Source organism: Eleutherodactylus coqui, chromosome 6 (assembly GCF_035609145.1).
Source record: "Eleutherodactylus coqui strain aEleCoq1 chromosome 6, aEleCoq1.hap1, whole genome shotgun sequence".
Taxonomy (NCBI): Eukaryota; Metazoa; Chordata; class Amphibia; order Anura; family Eleutherodactylidae; genus Eleutherodactylus; species Eleutherodactylus coqui.
Genome location: NC_089842.1, coordinates 150,543,799 through 150,566,971, shown reverse-complemented (window position 1 = coordinate 150,566,971; position 23,173 = coordinate 150,543,799). Strand labels below are relative to the sequence as shown.

Sequence of the window (23,173 nt, the reverse complement as noted above, 5' to 3'; positions counted from 1 at the left end):
TGTGTATTTCCTGTGCATATTTTTTACGGATGTAATATGGGCGGCATAGAACACCATTGCTTGCATCTGTGTATACAGACGTGTGTTTTTAGGCGCATGCAAAAAATTGCAGCATGTCCTATTTAGGTCCATATGTTTGGACCAAAAATCGCCAATTCAAGTCTATGCGAGCGTTAAAAAAAATGCAGTGAGCCCACATGTAACGTGTATTTGCTACGTCTTTTGTGTATGTTGCTAGGGGGTAGAAACTAGTGAGACCCGCTCCTGTTCACACAGTAGATGCTGCAGAAGGAGTGCTAAATGCCACCCAGCGATTTGGCCAGGTTTATTGCCTCTGTCCAGCAGTTTGGGACACCAATGAATGAATATCATGATCGGTACAGAAAGCAGAAGGCGTGGGAGAAGATCCCGAAGGAAGCCGCCACAATGCACATACGGTGATAAGTTCAGCTTTGCCATATCCTAGACAACCTTCACTATGCTTCTTACCTAGTAATCCTCTTCCATCAATGGGCGCTCTAAGCTGCTGCCATCCACTTTCTAGCACCCCCTCCCTACTGACCATGGCTGATGCACTGGAGACCTTCCCTGCCGCATCTAATCTATCTCCACTGACCTACCACCCAGCCACGTCAGATCCCGTAATCTCTAAATAATCGCCTGCAATGGAAATCCAATTATCCGGCTTTATACAACATTTATTAATAGCCAAAGGTGGACATCCTATTCATCCCATTCAAGAACACTACAGTCAGCCTGTCCGTGGCTCAAATGGCTGGTAACAGGGGACAATAGATGCCAACACACTTTTATGTAGACATCTGCAGCTGGCACACTAAGGGTGGCATCTATGCTTCATACATTGCTATGGGGATATTTGTGGATGATGCACTATATGGGGACATATGGCTAGCATGCCGGTATGGGGGATCCGTGGCTGACATACGGTTATGGTGACTTCTATGGCTTATTTACTGTAAGGCTGGATACACAAGGCCATATTGCAAGTTGCCCCTGAGAAACTCTGGCACAACTCTCATTGGGCAGCACACAGACGCCCATTCATATACAGTCTGATCTGCATGGATACTGCGCATGACATATTCTAGTCTTGTCCGTAAAAATACATGAGAACAGGTTATGTAGTGATTTTTTTTTTTTACACGTGGCTCATCAGTCTGTGTGAAAAATTATTCATGCGTAGCCTCATAGGCCATAATCGGGGCCATGTGCTGTCCATGGAATACTCAATGTGGCCCGAAAATACAGCCATCTGAATAAGCCCTTATGGCTGCCTGTCTACGGGCTTTGATCCGTTGGTGATAAATCGCCCGCGGATCACGCTCTGTGAAGCTTTCCATAGCGGAAAAAAAATTGCAGCAAATCCGCACCACGGTCGAAATAAAAATCTGCATGATTTGAGGCAGAATTTGTTGAGGACTTTGGTGCGGATGTGCAGCCAAGGTCGCCTCTTCTTCAATTGAGCAGGTGAAATCTGTTACAGATTTTAATATAGATTTGCTGTGTTTTTTTTCCACTGCAGAAAATCCACAGCAAATTGTCCAGGGGTAAAAAAACCATGGCTGCTTTCATCCAAACACAGCGCCACCCTTGTCCATAGGGTTATATGTAGTACTGCATCTCAGCTTCATTGAAATGAATGGGAGCCGAGCAACAATAGCAGACACAACCCACTCCAGCCATGAGCCGGCACGTAGCAGCGCTGAGCACACACATGGCACACTCTCGCCCCCCTTCTCTATAATAATGGCCCTGCGGCCCTGGGCATGTCGAGGATGCTGCGAACTCCGCCCTCCCCGCCTCCTCCTTAGGGGGCGTGTCAAGAAGCCAGGGCTGTGGGTGTTGTCCCTTCCTCCGGCGCTGATTGGACAGGACGCAGCTTCCACATAAGGACAATTGCACCTTGTTGGGCGGTGTCAGCAGTAGAAAGGACTAGAGTGAGGGTGTCGCAGAGCGGCTGGACTATCGGGGAGGGGGCGCAGAAGGCGGATCAGCACGATCATCATCAGCATCATTTATATTATTACTATAGAGACATCGGTGCAGCGAACCATCTCATCTGCCCGCTGCTGGTTGCCGAGGCTAATTGCTGCCAGCTATAGGAGTCCTGCCCTCCATAGGAGACCTACCCCCTTAGAAGTCTTGTCGTCACTACTGCCCTCCATAGGAGCAGAGGTTCCTTGTCCTGAAGAAACAGAGGGCATCTGTAGCTGGCATTGTGGAGCATAATAAGAAGGACACTTGGTATCATTTGCATCCATCGTGGGAGGAATGGCGTTGGATTTCCTGGCTGGATGCGCAGGAGGTGAGATTTGCAGCTGTCTATTTTGATGTACTCTGTGCCAAAGACTCGATATAGAAAGAGGAACCCATAAGACGTTGCCATAGACTCACTGTCTGTGCTTGATGAAGGGACCTAAGTTGTCTGGAAAGGTTACATTTTAATATAATTTTATTTCTGTTGGTATCAAATCTGCAAGATTATTAATTTTTTTTCTGAGTGCAATGACCCTCAATAGACTTAGAGACACAGGGCCCCTTCCTTTACACGGCACGGCTGCGGTCCAACTGTTTTTTGTTTTTTTTAAGGATTAGTCCCTTTTATTTGGAGACTGAAGCCTTAGCATTTGATAGATGCAACTGTATACTCCACATCATATTGTGATGCTCATCTTCAAACATGCATAGAAAGTTAGGAAATGTAAAGCATGTCCACTAATCAATGGGTTAGGTTGTATCGTAGACAATATAGTGATTCACAAAACAGTGATTTTTCAGTCATATTTGCCAGATTATTTCTGGCTAGTCTCATGTAAGCATATATTGATGCTATAGATCGGATTCGTACAACCTTCCTACTATCAAGAGGACCAATAACATATATATCCCCATTTGCTCAAAAATTGGAATTGACATCCATTTCCGCCGTCGATGTATTAAATGTTACCTTGCACACATGTATCTTTTTTTTTTTTATAATGTGTACAAAATATGTTTATTGTGTATAGAAGATGTTATCAAAAGATCAGGGAAAATGTCAATAAAATCTGGTATATGGCAGGGGCGTACACCTCCATTATGTTGTGGCTATTAGCGAGAAAACTGTATTGCATTAATACATAGGGTAGAATTTATGCCAGCTGCATACACAGGAGTCTGTATTGACCCCTGTGTATATTCTCAGCTCTCCTTACAAGTGGTAAACATGTGTGCCTCTCTATATGCAGATCATGTATGCAATGAATGGAGTGTACACTGGAGCGGGTACATGTTAAACCAAGGGCCTGCTCCTGGATTGCTCTGCATTGTATGCGGCGGTTTGATGGTGGATTTCGCTATGTCTGGAAATAGATTCACAAGATAGGGATCAGATTAAGAAGCTCCTATGTTATATACATGTATTACAGTATGTATGGGATTATAGCTCTGTCAGTATTAATCACCCACAGCTCTCACTTCCTTCCCTTTACAATCTGCTGCACTGTGGATTCATAAAATGCCTTATTACATGTGAACAATGGGCACGTTGGTTGCCAGTGATCGCTGCTTCCACTATGCATAATGAGGCAGAGGACTTTGCAGCAGCAGCAAGGACATTTCTTATATTCAGGACTGGAGGATTTGGAGGCACCTTGAGCTCCAGGGGACTGGCTGCTGTGCAGTTGCATATGAATGTGCTTGCTGATAGCATCAAGTGTACACCACACAGTGGCATCTGCATGAAAATACTCAAGTGGCCTCCTGCTAGGATAGGGGCAGATCATCCAGGAACTCATCCACAGCCATCTGCAGGAGATTCAGGTACAGATCTGCGTTGAGTCCATGGAATGAACACGGGTCCAGCATGCATGTGTCGCAGCAAAAGGAGGCCACTTTGAGTACTCTTTCCTTAATTTAGTCATAGCAGCGGGCCCACGGGACTTAGAGAGGCGCAGAAAGCGGATTTCTGCTTCTCACATGCTACTCTTCAATTCTGCAATTGGGTTTTACTCTATCTCTTAAAGTACATTAAAAAGCGCATGCAAATCAACCTTGTTCATAGTGCAAATACGTCGTGCTGAGGCGTGCACATTCATGCAACCGCCCATGTGAAGCCGCCCTTAATGATGCCCTGACCAGGACACTGTATGTAATCAATGCTGTGTAAAATCTTGCTTAGGTGTGACGTTTCACAAGACACTTTCATTCTGACTTGTCTGTAGATCTGAGTCATGCTCTAGGCCAACACATTACACAGTGTTTTGAGGAAGTGACAAACAGGTTGTTACAGGCAGATGAAGGGCACTACTGTTTTATTACACAGCTTTCCAAATCCATGTTTTCAACTTGGGATAGAAAACAGTAATTATTTAAACTGTCTGCTCAATGCAAAATTGGACTTTATGGAGAAGATACCTGGAGGGTGGCAATCCAACCATTAATTATATTGTACAAGTCAATTATAGCAGGTGGAAGCAGCCATTTGTGTGCCTAGGAGTTCATTCAGAATGAGTTGGAATCATGAATTGGATTCTATTGGTTGAGCTAATAACTACTTGGGAACTAGGATGTAGCAATAGAGGGTGCGGAGGTAGCAGTTGCACTTTGGTCCCAGTTCCTGAGAGAGCCCATAGGTTCCTTTGCCACATAAGATACCAGTTTTATAAATGGTACTTGAGGTCCACTTTACAGTAATTGTATTGGGGCCCATGAGCTTAAAGTTGCGTTCCTGCCTGCAAAGACCTTAAGATGTATTCAGGTAAGCGAGTTTCTCGCGTTGCAAGATGCACAAGAGTTGCACGGAAATAGACCCCATTGTTCTCAATGTATCTTGTCTCTACCACAAGTATGGGTGGGGACCTACTGATGGCCTGTATCCTCCATGTTACGCCCCCAAGCAAGTGATTGGCTGGCTGTAGGAAGGTCCTAGCAGCATGAGGACTGAGCTTTGCCTTGGATGGAGGGTTAGGGTTAGTTTGTGATAGGCTTACATTATTAGCTGTTTACAGCTAATAATGTATCCCTAACACTGAAACTAACCCTAACCCTCTATCCAAGGCAAAGCTCATTCCTACGCTGCTAGGACCTTGCTCCAGGGGACAGCGACCGTGTGGTGTCCCATCTGCACAGGAGCGATGAAGGGACAAGGGAGAGCGGTGGGGTGACTGACAGGAGGCGCCCCTGTGAAGCGCCGCTGGAAACTGAGCCGGGGAAAGTGGCAGCACAGGAGCGGCCATGGCAGAAGCCAGAGCAGCGGGGTGAGTGAGAGGAGGCGCCCCTGTGAAATACCGCTGAAGGACAGGAGCACTGAGGCTGGGAAAGTGCCAGCGCAGGAGCGCCGACAGGACAGGGCACAGTGGGGGTGAGAGGGGTAATTTGCAGCAGTTGGGAGGTATCAGTGCTCACCTGTTTCTATAATGGATGCAGTAGACGTCAATCTCGTCTTCCGCTGCCGTGTTGCCCACTGCTATGTTAATTAATTCCACGCCTGGACAATGCAGCCAATCGGAAGCTAGGGGTGTGACAGGGGCGTTCACAACACCTAAGGGCTGTCAACACCCCTAGCTTCCGGTGTCGACAAGATACAGCAGTACCTCTATTTACATTGAGTTTCATACAAGTGGAATTCGATTTTTAATTTTTCTTGTTGAAAAATACATATGATTTTCACGCAGGTGAAAATCACATGTTCACCAGTGCTATGTCAATTTTGCGCAAATTGCAATGCAGTTATAGTAAACATTGCAATTTTACAAATGCAATATTGGTCTGAGTTCTAAGGGTGTGAATGTAAGGGTGCGGGCAGACGAGCGCATAAACGGCGCGTTTTTGCGACCAAACGTATATACGTGACCATCTGAGGCAATGGTTTCGAATGTATTCGTTCACATGGGCGATTTTACGGCGCGTAAAAACGGCAATTCGAAAAAAAAACGGAACATATGCGACCGAAATACGCGCCAACGCATATTCGATCGCAGAAAAGACCGTTTGCAAAGTAGGAACAAACGAAAATACGCTTTCTAGCTCTGGTCGTGATCGGTGAAAAACGATCGCTCGGGCGATTATACGTTGCGCTCGTGCGAACGTAAATACGCCTACGCTCGTCTGCCCGCACCCTAAGGGTGGTTTTAGACTGAACAATTGTCATTTAGAAAATAGTTCAAATGAGCGTAAGTGAATGATAATCGTTCGGTCTAAATGTGAGCCAATGACTGAACAACAAACAATCATTCGCTTTTTGTTCAGCGTCCATTTTATGCAAGTATAAAAACCATCCTTGACTCGTTCACTTATCGTTCTTCGCTCATTCCCTATATTGGCTTATACAGGGACGAGTCTGAACTATTCTTATTTGAACAAGCCAACAATGTATTTACCTGTCTAAACAGGCTGCATGAGCGCTAACAAGTTAGCAGTGACGTCACTTGCTCATTCAAACGAGATTTGGCTTGTCTTAAAGGACCATAATGAAGAATATAATTAGCTGCTTATAGATATTGACAACTTTTTTTCATCCTCTAATTAGTCCTATGTTTTCTGTAGGCCACAGGAGTATACATGATGGCCAGGGGTTGGTAACAGTGTCTGCATTCATTAACCCAAGAGGGATGGTTGGGAACCTATGCAAGTCATACTTGAGGCAGTTTATGTGCAAGCGTCATTAGCCTAAAGGCTGAAGAGAAACTAAACAGGTTGTGCAAGTATTTAGTGGGCAGATGACCTCAAATTTCAGATTTCTTAAGAAGTTGTCGGATGTGGCTGTTAGAGAGCACAACTGACCGGATTTCACCAGATAGACTAAAACTGAGCCAAAATGATGTTGTGCTTGGAACAATTTTCCTAAAGTCATAGAAAACCCATATTGTTTAAATACGTGAGAAGTTATTGGCTAATACTGATTCACGTATGATACTAGTGAGGCATAATGAGGCTCCTACTTCAGCTGCATCACTAGCTCCTAATTATCTGATAACTATTAGTGGGCTTTGGCATCGCGGTCGAAAATCGCATGAACGAGAGAAGGCCTCGGCTAAATCTCCTGTTTTCTCGCCCATTCACACGGCCCGTGTACAGCTTATATTTGCACCACAGTCCGGAATTCCGTTAGTCGGGGAGAAATCCTTCAACTAGCTCAATAGAGCCGGCTAACATGGTTTAGCAGCGTTAAACTCCCCCTCTCTTTCCCTTTGCCAGCAGCTTCATAGGCTTTTATGGGAGCTGCTGGCTGATCATGGTCAAAAGGTAGGGCAAGACCTATCTTTTTCAACCGTGTCAAAATTTGGCCACCGGAATAGGCAACGTATGTGCTATCTTTTCTGGATGGCCAATTTTTACGCATGCTTCAGATGGCTGTGATTTTCGGCCAACGTTTTATTGCGGCAAAATAGCTGCGATAGAACGCTCATTTTATTAAGGCCTAAAGGTGTTATTACACGCAGCGTTTATTCCTTGCAAAATATAGACAGAGAAACAAATGCTGATTGCAGCTGGCACCTGGACTTATCAATCCAACCAGCGGAGCTCCACCTGCACGACCGTATGCATTTTCACGTTCACTTGTATGTATTGTTTTTCCGCACGAATGAAAAATTTGACCCGCTCAAGTCCCAATCTATATTCACGTATTTCATGCCATTCACACGGGGCACTGCTGCGTGAATGTCAAAAAATACGCTGAAGTGATGGAAACCATTGATCGCTCTAAAATGCTCGGTATGTCAATTAATTCCTAATTAGGGCAGGCTCTGTTCTTTTCCCAGTGTTGTATGCAGGTAACTCCCTCCACCTCCCTTTTTTTCCTAGCTGCCATGGGGGCTTGTGGCGTATCACGCTAAAAAATACGCAACCGAAAAAGGTTGCGTATGTCCTATTTTTCCAGGGGCTATTTTTTATGCCGCAAACACTTCTAAATGAACCCATTGAAATTCAATGCTTCCTATGGTTGTGTGTGTTTGTTTTTATTACTCATTTTTAAGCGGCGAAATGCCCGCATAAATACAGTTGCGTGAATAAGCCCTAAGATCGCTTTCACATGGCTGAGAAACTCATACGAGATTTGTGTGTTGGAAGACGAGTATGAACCCCATTCTTTTGAATGCAGTCATATACATGAGCGATGCCTGCATGTCCTATCTTCGGGTGTTCCCTCAGAACGCACCGCCATTGTTATCATTGGGACAGTAAAACACATTGCACGGTGTGCGATGCGAGGTTTCCTATTGAAAACATTGTATCCTTCCTCCCTAATGTGCAGGTCTGTTGGTTTAGTAAAGAGGTAGCCATAGCACTAGAAATACACATTGACGCTTGCTACTGAAATTTTACTTGTAGATACATCCTGGCTTAACAGAGTTTCTTACAAAGCCATTTATTGGGGGTCTGTCGGAGGAAAGGAGAGAAGTCCAAAAGGAAATAGAAGAGCACATAGAAGCTCCATGTAGAGCTGTTTTTGTCTACAGTAGGGGGATGGGAGTCTTGCTTTGGTCTCAAAAATGGGAGTCAAAAAGGTCAACTTAAACAAGACTTGGCTCCTGCCTTGACTCTGATTCTCGTCGAGGGCAGTTGTCCTGTAGTGTTTTTTTGGTTTAATTATGCAAGGAATAATTCTGAAAGTCTTCCTCAGACAAACTACTTCTATAGAAAATTTATACTGACCGCCTAGGTTGGTAAGGGTACAGTTTCTCATAGTGGAGACCACATAGGAGTCAGGAGACTTAAAAAGTCATGCATGTTCCTCTGGGAAATTTGCTATGTAAACAGAAGATGGAACAATGACTCCACAGCACCACCTATTGGAAGAAGTCAATGTCTGACCTTTTAACAGGCCTTATAACATGAGTGGAAATATAAGCCAAAGCCAGAGCTCCGCTCCCGTCTTGCCACCTCCCATTGCAAACACCCGGAGGGGAGGAGCGAAGGGGGAGGGAGTTTGGCAGTCATGCTGCTAAGCTCCCTCCCACCCTCCTTTTTCGTCCGCTGTCATTCGCTCCCGTAGGAGCCCATGCAGCGGCCGATGTATTCCGACCGGAAAGATAGTTCCAGTACAATCTTTTCGGCCCGGCGTGAAAGCGCCCAGCGCTATATTGGCCTGGCCGGGTGCTTTCATGCCGCAGGAATACGGCCATGTGATCTGATGCATTGGAATAAAATGCATCAGATCATAGCGGATATTGGCCGGCCGTGAAAACGGCGGTCGATATACACTCGTGGGAAAGAAGCCTTAGCCTGGTTTCACACAGCTGAGAATCTTGCGTGAGTTTGGTGCGTTGCGAGAGGCATAAAACTCACACGAATCTCAACCCTATTCCTTTGAATGGAGTCATATACATGAGCGAGGTTTTCCCCCAAAAGCAGCACGTCCTATCTTTTCGTTATCCGTTGAGCCATCTTGGTGTTTTTGGAGAGGTTATCTTGGAGTTTCCACAAGTGGTCTTGCTGCCGTGGCTTGGTTTATTCTTCGGGGACTGCATTTTGGGTTTTGTTATGACTGTCCCATACTGTACAATTATATAATATAGATGGTTATTACATCCAGGATTCTGCTATGTGCGAGATTTAGGTCTGTAGCGAGCACAATAAAAGGGGTGATCTAGAGAGCGACCAAAAATCTCGATGGGATGAGGCGTACTGCAGTGTGATGTGACAGTACTAGACGTAGGTAGCACAAATCAGTGGCTCGAACAACAGTGTGGCATAAGTGTTGTGCAATTCCAGCCACAAAGCTTCATGCCTCTCTATTCGTTAATATAAATTTCCATTATGGGTTATTGCTTTGGTGATAAAAGGCCCAACAAAAATTGTATCATGAAGCTGGATATCAGAACACCCTGAGATCAGCTTAGATTCGCCCTTACATTCCAGCTTTTTGTGGTTCAAGGGCTTCTCCGTACTGACGGATTTCATTTGCAACTCGGCATTGTCCTAGCACGCTCAGTCCTTCAACAAATCGCCATTAACATGAAAAAGTTAGCCTATTTTCCAAGAAAACCTCATGACTTGCAGAACCTGTTTGTTTCCGCTCTACTGGGACTACGGATGAATGCGGAGAACATCCTTGGGAATTGTGTTTCATTCACACCCTCAAAGAGACCAATCCCCATCTCCTGCGTACATGTCAGATGACATATGGAATACACGCTACCTGCCTGTTTATGTCTTCTGATATCTTGGTATTCTACAGTACTATATATCGTGCGTCAGCAGAATGTCGTGAAGGGCTGATATTACGTTTCATAACAAAGATAGCACATAAAGACTTCATGGATAATGGCTTACATTCACTGACAGGTAGATTAGATAGAATAACGCCGTAGCTTATTAAAATCTCATTGTGTAATTGGGTTATTTATTATTACCATGCATTGCGTGTGAGTTCCCACTCTTGAAATTAGAGTTGGCTCGTATTTATCTTTTCTACTGACTTCTTAACTTCAGACTTCAATAGCATAAAATAGCTGTTGGCTTGTGGTTAAAAAATAAATGCCTATCTCCTATATACGTGTCTATACAGTCTGGATCTGTGCATTCAGTATGATGAATGAAATGATTGCCTGGGAAAAACTCAGGTGCCTCTTATACCCAATGGTGGGACATGTTGGATGAGTTCATGCATCTTTCCAAAAGGTTCAAGACAGTCCTATAGCTAGGGAGAGACCACTCATCTGCATGGAGTAGTCAGGTAGGCGGCTGAATGACTCTCATCTGCATGGAGAAGTCAGATAGGGGGCCGGATGACTCTCAACTGCGTGGAGTAGTCAGGTAGGGGGCCGGATGACTCTCATCTGCGTGGAGTAGTCAGGTAGGGGGCCGGATGACTCTCATCTGCGTGGAGTAGTCAGGTAGGGGGCCGGATGACTCTCATCTGCGTGGAGTAGTCAGGTAGGGGGCCGGATGACTCTCATCTGCGTGGAGTAGTCAGGTAGGGGGCCGGATGACTCTCATCTGCGTGGAGTAGTCAGGTAGGGGGCCGGATGACTCTCATCTGCGTGGAGTAGTCAGGTAGGGGGCCGGATGACTCTCATCTGCGTGGAGTAGTCAGGTAGGGGGCCGGATGACTCTCATCTGCGTGGAGTAGTCAGGTAGGGGGCCGGATGACTCTCATCTGCGTGGAGTAGTCAGGTAGGGGGCCGGATGACTCTCATCTGCGTGGAGTAGTCAGGTAGGGGGCCGGATGACTCTCATCTGCGTGGAGTAGTCAGGTAGGGGGCCGGATGACTCTCATCTGCGTGGAGTAGTCAGGTAGGGGGCCGGATGACTCTCATCTGCGTGGAGTAGTCAGGTAGGGGGCCGGATGACTCTCATCTGCGTGGAGTAGTCAGGTAGGGGGCCGGATGACTCTCATCTGCGTGGAGTAGTCAGGTAGGGGGCCGGATGACTCTCATCTGCGTTGAGTAGTCAGGTAGGGGGCCGGATGACTCTCATCTGCGTGGAGTAGTCAGGTAGGGGGCCGGATGACTCTCATCTGCGTGGAGTAGTCAGGTAGGGGGCCGGATGACTCTCATCTGCGTGGAGTAGTCAGGTAGGGGGCCGGATGACTCTCATCTGCGTGGAGTAGTCAGGTAGGGGGCCGGATGACTCTCATCTGCGTGGAGTAGTCAGGTAGGGGGCCGGATGACTCTCATCTGCGTGGAGTAGTCAGGTAGGGGGCCGGATGACTCTCATCTGCGTGGAGTAGTCAGGTAGGGGGCCGGATGACTCTCATCTGCGTGGAGTAGTCAGGTAGGGGGCCGGATGACTCTCATCTGCGTGGAGTAGTCAGGTAGGGGGCCGGATGACTCTCATCTGCGTGGATTAGTCAGGTAGGGTGCCGGATGCTGGACTATCACTGTACTGGACACTGTACTGTACTGGGCTCGTGGCACCGATAATTGTATTATGGTCATGTTGGGAGGTGTAGTGCTCTGTGTATTAGAATTGTATTATGGTCTTATTAGGTGTTTGAAGTTTTCAATTTATCAATAATCATCTTTGGTATATATGTTAATAGAATCATACATGGACATAGAAAAAGTCCTGGGATAGCAGTATGTAAAGTGATTATGAAGTGGCGTTACCTCATGTGACGGCTTGGGAACGCCCACACCTGCATGGTTGTGAAATGTTACCTTTTGAGTAAGGTTAAACACTGGCCAGTGTGCACATGGCAAGGTGATGGGAATTATTGGAGTTCGAATGAAACATGTTAACAGGTGCCAGACAAATGGGACATTACATTTCCAAAGTCATGTGTACATTTAATATTCCTTGACCCACAGTATCACATGTGTACCGGGAATTCCTCGTGGAGAGTATTACCACCCACAGAGGCTTGAGAAAGATCACATGGCGTGATCGAAACGTTGCTGTATATATCTATGGAGGTATAAACGAATTTCTTTTCTACATTTGTATGGCACTTGTATAGATTCATGGACACAGTGGATAGTGTGTTGGCCTCCCACACGTGCTTAATGCTTGCGACCGGCTAGAATGATCTGACTGAACACACAAGCGTTTCCGGAAGAAATCACATTCACGTTCAATGCAGGAGGCCTCACATGTGTATCCCGCAGTGTCGGCGTTCTTTAGCTACCATGGGAGCAGAAGGCCAACCAGAGTGCCATTGCTAGCACCACAACAGTGGGCACAATGCCTCACCTGGGCTTGTGAGGTTGCTAACTAGATCCTAGAGGACTGGCAGCATGTGGCATGGTCTGATGAGTCATGGTACCAATTATTTTAGGCTAATGGTAGGGTTGGCATTTGGTGTAGACCCTATGAAGCAATGGATCCCAGTTGTCAACAAGCCACTATACAGGTTGTTGGTGGTTCCATACTGGTGTGGGGTCTGCTCTCATGGCATGGATTGGGTCCACTGGTCTTTCTAAACATATCACTGACTGATGCCTGCTACATTTCAGTGCTTGGTGACCATTTGCAGCCCTTTATGGACTTCATGTACCCCCACAATAATGGGATAGTCCAAGATAATGCACTGTACTATCATGCCCTAGTTGTCCAGATTGGTTTGAGGAACATTCTGAAGAGTTCCTACTAATGATGTGACCTGCATGTTCGCCCAACAGGAACCTAGCCAAGTATTTATGGGATGTGGGGGAGCAGTCAATTCCCACCTGAGAACCTGTACCTACAAAAATAACAGAGTGGTGGGTAGCTATCCAGACAGTATGGCTCAGCATCTCTCCAGATGTCTTTCATCTGCTTGTGGAATCAATGCTACGTCGAGTTGCTGCACTTCGTCAGGCTAGAGGGGGGTATACTAGATATTAGATCCTGTCCAATGACTTTTGGCATGTCATGTTGGAAGTACTATATTCATAATTCCGTCTTTCACCTACTGTGCTTTCACCCCCAGTGCACAAATAGTTAAAGTCACTGACACACTACATAGTCTGGCAGTCACGACTTTTTCCATTTGCAAGGTATCATGGTGTAAAAATAGCACCTCCAATTCAGCTGGATCAATTTTCACTGTTACTTCCCAGCTTTGATTCTGTATTAATGGGAACACTTAAAGAGATAATAACAACATCAACTGCAATGAATGGTTTTCTACCACTGATTCATGCTTCACCCCTATACCCTATCATGGAACAATCATGAAAAACTCAGATAATGTCCCACATGAATGGTACCTGGTCCTAAGAGGAACTTAGTTCAGTCCAGATGTGTATATCTTCTAGATCATTAGATACCTAGTTGGTTGTACCAACATGAGCCACATAAATATTTTTGTGATTTGTCATATCAATAAATTAGTTGAATATGCTTAATGTCTGTAAGGCCTCCAGTGATAGTGGGAAGTTGCTTGTAGTCTGACAGGGATAAACCAGGGCTGTGGAGTCAGAGTCCCAGTTTGGTGCAGTCAGAGTAGAAATGGAGTCAGACTCTGAGTCATATGAAGGAATCTGAGTCCGAGGTTTGGCTAACCAACTCCACAGCCCTGAGATAAATAGACCCATTTTGAACAGAAAACTATCTTTCCTGGTATTGACCCTCCACAGAAACCTGCAAAGAACTGGTTAAACTAATTGGGATTTTTGGTTCGTTCCTCGTTGAAAACCTCCAGGTCTAGGATTTGCTGGCAGGGCTTTATCTTTTATACGTGAAAACTAATATTCAGTCTTTTTAAGACTGATGTTTCTAGGAGAAATAGTCCATGTTTGGTTGTATAAGTCAACTTCAGCTGACGACTGTGCTTTTGGAGGGGGATATGTGACCTACCAATTGTGTGAGCCAGCAGACTTTCCTCCAGCTCACCGATGTGTCTGTATGTACGCTACATTTACTATGAGTGACCAGTCTAATATAAGCTTTAAAAGTAATACTGGGATTTACATTGGATTAAACTTTGCCCTCTTATCTTCCTTGCGTAGTGCACATTGCGGGGTGGTGGGAACACTATGGATTCAATGCAGATCAAGTTTGCTCATGCAAACCTATAATAATTATCACAGGTATCACTGGTGGTCTGATTTGCAGACAGGGATTGTTTAGGGTTTATCTGTCCTTTGAAGTAGAGGTAGACGGAAGTTGGTCAGACCATGGATAACTGACTGTTAAGTGGCACTCTCAAAAATTAAAAAAAAACTCCAACTTGAGAATTTTAATGTACAATTTGACATTCCAGCCCCAGAGTTTTGGGGTCTAGTTGCCCGAAGACACCATTGCTGAAGATATTAGTAATGTCCGCCAACATTCTTACATCTAGGTTGTTTAGACCCTGGCTTGATAGATGACATTGGAGGAATCCTAGATTGTACAAGATGGATTTTTGTGATGTAATTTTATCCACCATGATAAGTGTCGTCAGATATATTTGGCGGTATTAGTGTATCTTGACGCCACCAGGAACTCCTGGTGGAGTCAAGTTTGACAGGGGGTTGACGCCCCCTGATGCTGATTGGCTGCACAGCATGGTGGAAAGCTAGGTCGTGGAAGGGCACTAAAAGCAGGGGGAAAGAACATGGAGGTGCCCCTGATGCAAACGGAAAACCTTGGCCAGCGACGCAAAACACAGAACTTGGCTCATGCTAGCACTGAGGGCAAAAGATCCTGTTGCATATTTTACAGCGCCGTCGTTGGCGCTCGACAATAGCCAGGTGAGCGATACTGTTATGCCCCCCCCCCCCCCCCCCATCTCACTTGATGTGGCTTTCCCTGCGGCGAAGCAGAAGCGCTCAGGCCACCACCTGTCAGCAGGAGAACGGGAGCCACACAGTCCCTGCGGTGGTGAGGGCGGCAAATGTCTGTGATGGAGCGCCAGGTACCCCCCCCCCCCCCCTGTCAAACTTGACTCCACCAGGAGTTCCTCGTGGCATCAAGATACATTAACACCTACTTATCTCCTAATGCTAAACAGAAACAACATGCTTTTTTGGCCATATATTTTGCCATTCTTTTGGCATTTTTACATTTTTTTTTTTTAATGTAAAAAAGCGGCTTGTCCAGATGTTTGCTGAAGGTGAATAGTAATTTATTAAAAGTGGTAAAACCGCAGCACATTTTTGTAGTGGCATTTTTGGCACTTTTTCAAAATCTCAGCATGCATTAGTCTGGTGTTTCTTTTCAACGTTTTGCAATAGGCACCTTATAGGAAAAAGAGCCAAAGGAATAGTGCATGAGTGACTAAGGTCCCCTGTCCACGGCGGTTGCAGAATATCAGCAGGGGGGGGGGGGCTGATTGGTCTCTGTGATGAGCCTATCTGACAGATGGGCTCACCGCGGAGAATTGCGGCATGCCGCGATTTGGATCCCGCGAGCGGATCGACTTTCAGACATTTCAATGCCCGACAATTGTGCCAGTGATATTCACTCCTGGGCTTTCATACAGGAGCGAGGATCACTCAGTGAATGGAGGCGGAGTGGGCTGGATGTTGTTCTGGCTGCCCGCCTATATTTACAGTAAACAGGCTGTTCATAGACGAACAACTGCCTGTTTAATCGTCGTTGGTTGTTTAGTTACTGCAGGCATAAATATCAAACAAATTATGGTTCGCCGTTCAGTTGCTGCTGGCAGCATTTACACTGAACAATTATTGTTCAGTGTAAAAGGGCCCTAAGAGCCAAAAAAACACCCAATAAAAATACTGCAGCCCCTAGACGAAGCTGACATTAGTCAGCGGAATGACCACTGGTATGCTGCCCTGGCAAGGAGATAGGGATAGAATAGCATTCCACTGGGGTCAGCGTGACTATAAATTAACACAGCAATTTACAATCCCATATATCTTGAGCACTGTTGAATCGCCCCTCCCCTCCACCCCCACCCCCACCCAGGGACTCAGCCATGCAGCTTAGCACCCGTGTGTACAGCAGCCTCAGGTGTCAGAACTGCCTCCAGTGTATCAATGTTGGCCGCCCTGATTGTAGCAGAGCCAGGGGAGGGTTAATAATACAGATTCATAGCAAGGAGATACAGCTTGTGAATGTATCCCTGACTTGTTCCTCTTGTGTTTTGAGTTAGCTGGAAGCAGACAACCCTGAGAAAGAAATAACAGGACTATGCTAATCAGCGTTATTGTGTTAACAAACTAAGGTCATTTAGGATATACAATAATAAGCCATCATTAACACATTAGAGCACTGGCCCTACATGGCCAGGCCAATCATACAATTTTCCGGGGAGATTCGGTGCTTTTCTCTGCCGTGATAATCAGTGTAGCGCCTGCAGCCCTGTCGGACATTTTTATATTTCACATACTAAATATTGAGGAGTCAGGTTATTTTAAGTTAGAAAATAAAAGTTACGTTTTAATAAATCAGCTACATCACTTTTCCCATCTTTTCCTTTTTCCCAAATTCATCTTATTGGAGGAGAATACTTGATGTAATTCCCCATTCATTCCCAGGGAATACATTCTTAAAGGGGCATGGAGATAAAAACAGGCCCCTCATGGCAAAAAAGTAACAAACAAGCTCATACACACCTCTCTTGACTCCTCATACATCCTCCACCGACAGCTCCAGGTCTCTGCTCTGACGTAATGCTTACAGGCTGCAGCAGCCTAGTGTATGGCACATCACAGGCTGCTGCGGCCAATGGCAAAGCTCAGAGAACGATCACTGAGCTCCGGGATTGGCTGCAGCAGCCTGTGACTATTGGTTCTATCTAAAAAATTGGAACTGAAATGGAATGGAATCAAATAGAAATAAGTGGAAATATTTAATTTAAAAAAACATTGAAATGGTGAAAAAACAAACATTTAATTCCATTTTTATTTCTGTCTCTCTGCTCCACAAATGGATCAGAGAAATGGAAATGGTTAATGGAGAACGAGCCCTAAGTCTTGCAGGCTTTCTTTGTGAAAGAGGAATATGCAGTGGCATGACTACGTGCAATACTATGACTATTTATTACAGTGTAATACACTGAGCCTCATGTGGCACAGAGTGTTAGCAGAATGCAGTCCTAAGCTCTCGCTCACAACCTGAAGGTTGCGGGTTCAATCCCTGCATGGTTCAGGCAGCCGGCTCAAGGTTGACTTGGCCTTCCTTCAGCCGAGGTCAGTAAAATGAGTACCCAGCTTGCTGGGGGGTAAAAGATGACTGAGTAAGGCAATGGCAAAAACAGTCTGCCAAGCAAATGTCACAATGTGATGTCACCCTAGGAGTCGGGTGGATAGAGGATGCTAGAGTGGATGTATCCGTGTGGATGGTAACCACATCACCAAAACAGATGAGTTCCAGCTGAACCATAGGCCTCCGACATGAACTAAAATGTGGATTTTGCTGCAGAATTTCTGGTAAATCTGTGTTGATCAAAAGTTTAGCCCGCCCATTACAAACCTACAGCCATATATAGAAATGACAAGACTGTCCAAAGTGATCTCATTCGTGTACAGCTGTATAGCTATTGTAAGATGTGGTCTTGGGGCCAATGGTTGTAATGTCAACGTGGATTACATCACTGAGAAATCCTCATGTCAGCAGGTACATTGATTTACAACCACTTTAATTAGGATGGTAATTATTTATTAATTTTCTTTCTGTTTTTTAGGTGCTGCTGGTGTATTAGTTGGACATCCATTTGATACAGTAAAGGTGAGTTACATTTGCAATTCTATATGTATTCATTATATACATGCATAGGTATGAGTTGTGTAAGCAAATATCATCTTTTGCCATTTTACAACAGACATTCTACTTTAATTTAGACATGGGAGATGTAGATTTAGGTGGTATTTGTACTTCTATCCAACTACCTGGATTCAGGTATTGAACAATATTCCTATATGTAGGAAAAGATATGTGCAATACTACTAGGGTGGCTTTATATGGGACAACTATTGGCCCAAAAAAATGCTCAAATGAGCAGCTTTATGTGATAGTTATCCAGTGAAAAAGAGGGACCTGACAGAAATCACTCAGTAGTCACTTCTTTTCAGCTGACGGAAAACAAAGCAACTAGTCAGCAACTTCTCGCTCACTATAAACAGGCAGTTGCCCATTTTTTAATGGCTGCCTGTTCGCAGTGAATGGAGGCGGGTGGAAGAGATCTCCGGCACGTTCCACCTCCATTCATTGAACAACTAGCGCTCCTCTGTGAAAGCACCTGACAATCCTCCCTATATAAATTGCAGAGGTTTTACAGGTCACCAAGCAGTCCCATGAATTCAAAGGAGTTATTTGGAGACATCGTTCTGTTCAAAAACCTCTTCAGCCTGCGGTGGTAAAATAACAGAACGCTTATTCGCTGTCCCACATTCCCCCACCACTGCCATCTCTGCGATCCCCGCTGAACTTTACTTCTCTGTTTAGAGAGTCGGCAATGAGGTCCCCAACAAAAGGCCCATGGGATTGCTGCACCAGCTCCCTTCAGCCGGTCAATAGCTGTGCCACTCACGTGACCAAGTGTCGGGTTGTCATCACTCCCATCCAGGAAGTGAAGTTCAGCGGGGACCAAAGAGCCAGTGAGATGGCAGTGGTGATGGAACGTGGAAGGTGAGTAAGATTTTACTTCTCTTATTTTTCTACCGCAGGCTGAAGAGGTTTTTGAACAGAACTATGTCCCCAGATAAACCCCTTTAAGAACAATGTTCGGGGTGGAATTCTGTCCCCCTGTGGTATGGTGAAATCGGTTACTTTCTGCACAGGGTATACTGTGTCCAGAAGGTTAGCTTGTCTTGTGTCCCATGGCATGATATAATGTTGATAACAACATGGTCATAAATGGACTCAAGAGCTTGCAAGTAGGCATGTGCACTTTATTATATAGGTTATATGGAAATGGAGCTCCCCATTAAGAGCTGTCCATGGGAAAGCATTATGTTACTTGACCATTTTCATTAAGACCCGTTAAATCTAACCTCTTGAGAGCCTGTCAGACAATTACATATATAAACAAGATATCTTCCTTTGCTTCCCACAGAGATAAGCAGTCTCATTGTAGTCTTTCAGCTGCTTATCTACATATGCTTCGGCTGAACCTGGCAGATACAGATTTGATCATTTATGGAGTAGGCCATAATATCTTATTGTCTAGGCTCCAGAAGTGAACTATGTTTAATAAATGCAGCAACCTGATCACCCATCAGATAACATTGATCCTTTTTGATGCACCCTCCTGCAGCTTTATCTGAATTTCATTGATCTTTTCTTGATTCCAGCTGTGTTTTGCATATTGTAACAATGACCCTACTCTCTGAACTGGGCACAGCTGTATCTGTTGTATCCAAGGGCACTAAAGATACTTTTACTGGCATTCCGAGTTACTAGAGGGTTTTCCATATTTGAGACCGTAGAAAGAGCAGCTTTCCCTTTTCAGGATTTGCTCAATTTCCCATTCCAAGTTGGCCAAACAAGTTACAGTTGGCCCCCAATTTCTGCTAGTGTTCTGTTACTTTTTCACCATTGAAACTAAGGGCTTTATTCACATCTGCATCAGAGGTTCTGTTTGGAGCCTATGGCGCAGATTTTCATTACAATCCAGGAAGAAATGCTGCATGCAGTGCTATCTCAATCTGAAAAAGTCCGGAGGGCATAACAATGTGGTCCATCTGGTGCTTATCGGTTCTGTCGTGTATTGGAGTGAGAATACTGAACTAATTAGTGGCAGTGTGAACAAGCTCTAAAGGCCCATTTAGACAGCGATTATCACTCAAAAGATGTCTTTTGAGCGATGATCATTGCGTCATTTACAGTGCAAGATGATCACTCAAACGTTGAGCAATCACTTAGCTCTCCGAGCGGGGGATGCAGAAGACAAGTGGACCACCTGTCTTCAGGGAGCGGGTTACAGCTGAAACAATAGTATCAGCTGTATCCCTCTGCGAATCCCTGATAAGGCTGATCGTTGTCTTTCAGCATGCTGAAGGACAGCGATCAGCGACTGCTTAACGAAAACTGCACGATTTCAGTGCAGTTACACACAACGATTATCGCTCAAAAGATGGCTTTTGAGCAAATTTTGAGCGATAATCGTCGTGTCTAAATGGGCCTTAAGACTGGATATAACTGTAACCAACCCTCTGCTGTGAGATGTATTTGGTCTATACAGGTTTTTATTCTCTGATGTGACCAAAATGTTCCATTTAACTAACAGCAAGTGAACATCTTAAATGGACAGCAATTGAAATACAAGTATCTTACAAAGTTTCAGAATCCTTCATTATACAGTTATTACAGAGGTATTCAGATCAGAAATGTCAGATTGGTGGGGGGTTTGACTCTTGTGACCCCCTACTGGTTGCTAGAATGGGGGACCTTGGTTACATGTTCCGAACCTACAAGACCTAGGTGAGGGCCCTTTTAGGCCAGCCAATTATCATTTGTTTGAGCGAGTGACGTCACTGCTATCTCGTTCGCTCTCGTGCAGCGTGTTTAGGCAGGTAGATGCATCGTTGGCTCGTTCTCTTTATAAGTGAATGAGAGGGACTAAACACTTGCTGTTTTAACCAAATGATAGGTAAACGAGCCAACGATGATTTTTATGACCGCATAAAATGAACGCCGAACGAAACATGAACAATTATCGTTTGTCACTGCCTCATATTTAGACCAAACGATTATCGTTCCGTCTAAAACACCTTCAGACATAGTTTCTATAGAGATGCAATTGAGCGTACACGCTGATGCTGCATACAACTTTACAGGAGTTATGGTAACAGCGCTAGGTGGTATCTCAGCGGTCAGACTAGTGGATACGTGATAAATGCTATCTGCTGGAGAATTTGGATTTGCCTGCAGTCGGGTCAGTGGTTTCTGATCACCCATGTAATTCTAGTAAAGGTGGTATGTTAGGGGATTACTATGTAAGCGATTTTTCAAGTCTATCATGTTTTCTTAATGCCGTTACCTCCTCATACAAGTTTTTTGTATTATGTGATCTGTTGCATTGTTGCTTTTAATTTCCTCTGCTCTCCAAGCTAGGGGATGCCTTAAAAGTGTTACTTTGTTGTAGATGAGCCCGTTTCGCAGAGCGTTCCCCACCAGTAAGTATTTCCAAGGTGAATTCTCGTTTCTCTCCAACTGATTCTTTCTGAAATCATGTATTTTTTGGAACAATGTTTGGGGGTGGAGGGGGGAGGGAGATTTATCAAAACTGGTGCAAAAGAAAAGTGGAAGGTTGTTGCTTTGATTTGTTAATAAGCCTTTAAAATATGAGCAACTGCCCCAATTTTCCTTTGCTCCAGGTTTGATAAATCTCCCCAACACTGTCAGAATAAATTAAGATGTCTTCTCATTGGATGCTGCTATCTACTATCAAGTATGGATCCCATCCTCCCCGCTCATGTTTTATTGCAGCTTTCCATTGTGTCACTGTGTCTTTTATGGTCTGCTTTTCTGCATGCTCACCCTGCTTCATCAGTCATGTTCTGTTTGCTCTCCCTTTGAAGAATGTCAGTAAATAGGAAGTTCTGTGTACAATCACTTTCCCTTTCCCCATCTCATTTTTTTCTGAAATTTACAAAAAGAATCTCCGTAAATATAACATCTTGGGTTTCCATCTTCTAGATGACTTCCAAAACGGCAGCAACCACTATAATGAGCTAGTTTTTCCAGACTCCTGAATGGCAAATCTGCCTGTTCATACAACTATATATCCTCTTGCTCCAGTACAGCTACATTAATAGGCACTGATATTGGATATTGCTTCTCACGCACTATTTTTGTAGGCTTTTACAATGCTTGCAGAATAAAAACTGCTGTAGTTTCAAATTTTTTTTTCACAGCCTTTTTTTTCTTTTTGGTGGCGTTTCCTATTTTCTAACATATAAAGTATGCATTTTTGAAGTTCTATAGAGAAGCCCATAGGAACAACACCATAATAAGAGTAAGCTGCATCTTGAAATTAAAAAGCCACAAGCCTGTGTATGTAGACTTTTCAATCAATACTATTTTATAGACTTTAGGGTGGGGCTACATGAAGACTTTGTAGTGCGACTTTCCAGTTTTAACTACGGCTTAGAGATGAGCAAGCGTACTCGTTAAGGAAAATTACTTGAGCGAGTATCGCAATTTTCGAATGCATGCCTGCTCTTCCGAAAAGATTCGGGGGCCGGCGGGGGTGAGCGGTGAGTTGCAGGGGGAAGCGGGGGAGAGAGAGAGAGATGTATCTTTCTCGCATTTGAGGATATGGGAATTTTTTATGTCCCTTTAAGAAGGGGGATGATATTTACCCAGTGATCTAAATGTAACTAAGTGTATCCTTGGCTTCCTGTCCTTGAATCTTATGTTGTTTGTACATTGATCGGGCTGCAGAATGTTCTGCTGATATCTGGGCTCCGTTAGGGACCGCTATCTTCTACTGCACCTGTAGGCACACACACGTCTGCCTGCATACAGTTCTTCAGGATACATTTTAATATTGATAAAAGCTGCATTTTTGCTGCTTAGTAACAGCAGGATTCATGGCACCAGGGTCCTCAAGAACACAATGTTACTGGTGCATTAAGGTGCAGTAGTGTCCTACAAACCCACATGATTTTCATGCTCCTCATAGAAGTTGAAGGGGTTTTTCAGGACTTGGCTATCTTCAAGATAGGTCATTAGCAGTTGATCAGTGGGTCTGCTGCTTGGGAACCCTACCAGTTAGCTGATTAAAGAGACTGCGGCTGTCAGATGAGTTCCGCAGACACTTCTCAGGCCTGTGTTGTCACATTCATTGGCCTAAGAACAGCTCAGTCCCAATGGGATTGGGCAACTGTAGCAGGCACAGCTGCGATACAAT

The 23,173-nt window shown here is 44.7% G+C and overlaps 1 protein-coding gene across 2 annotated transcripts in view; it reads left to right on the top strand.

Moving 5' to 3' along the window:
* The first annotated feature begins 1,946 nt into the window (after positions 1-1,946).
* The window catches only part of SLC25A29 (solute carrier family 25 member 29), a 32,274-nt gene continuing 11,047 nt past the window's right edge, over positions 1,947-23,173 (top strand). Inside the window, exons 1-2 of one of the 2 annotated variants that reach the window (XM_066607977.1) lie at positions 1,947-2,326; positions 18,002-18,045. In XM_066607977.1, the coding sequence (XP_066464074.1) occupies positions 2,293-2,326; positions 18,002-18,045 (78 nt within the window). In that variant the 5' untranslated portion in view covers positions 1,947-2,292. Of the gene's footprint in view, positions 2,327-18,001; positions 18,046-19,369; positions 21,435-23,173 lie in introns of those variants that run through there. The other variant, XM_066607978.1, reaches the window with a different exon arrangement.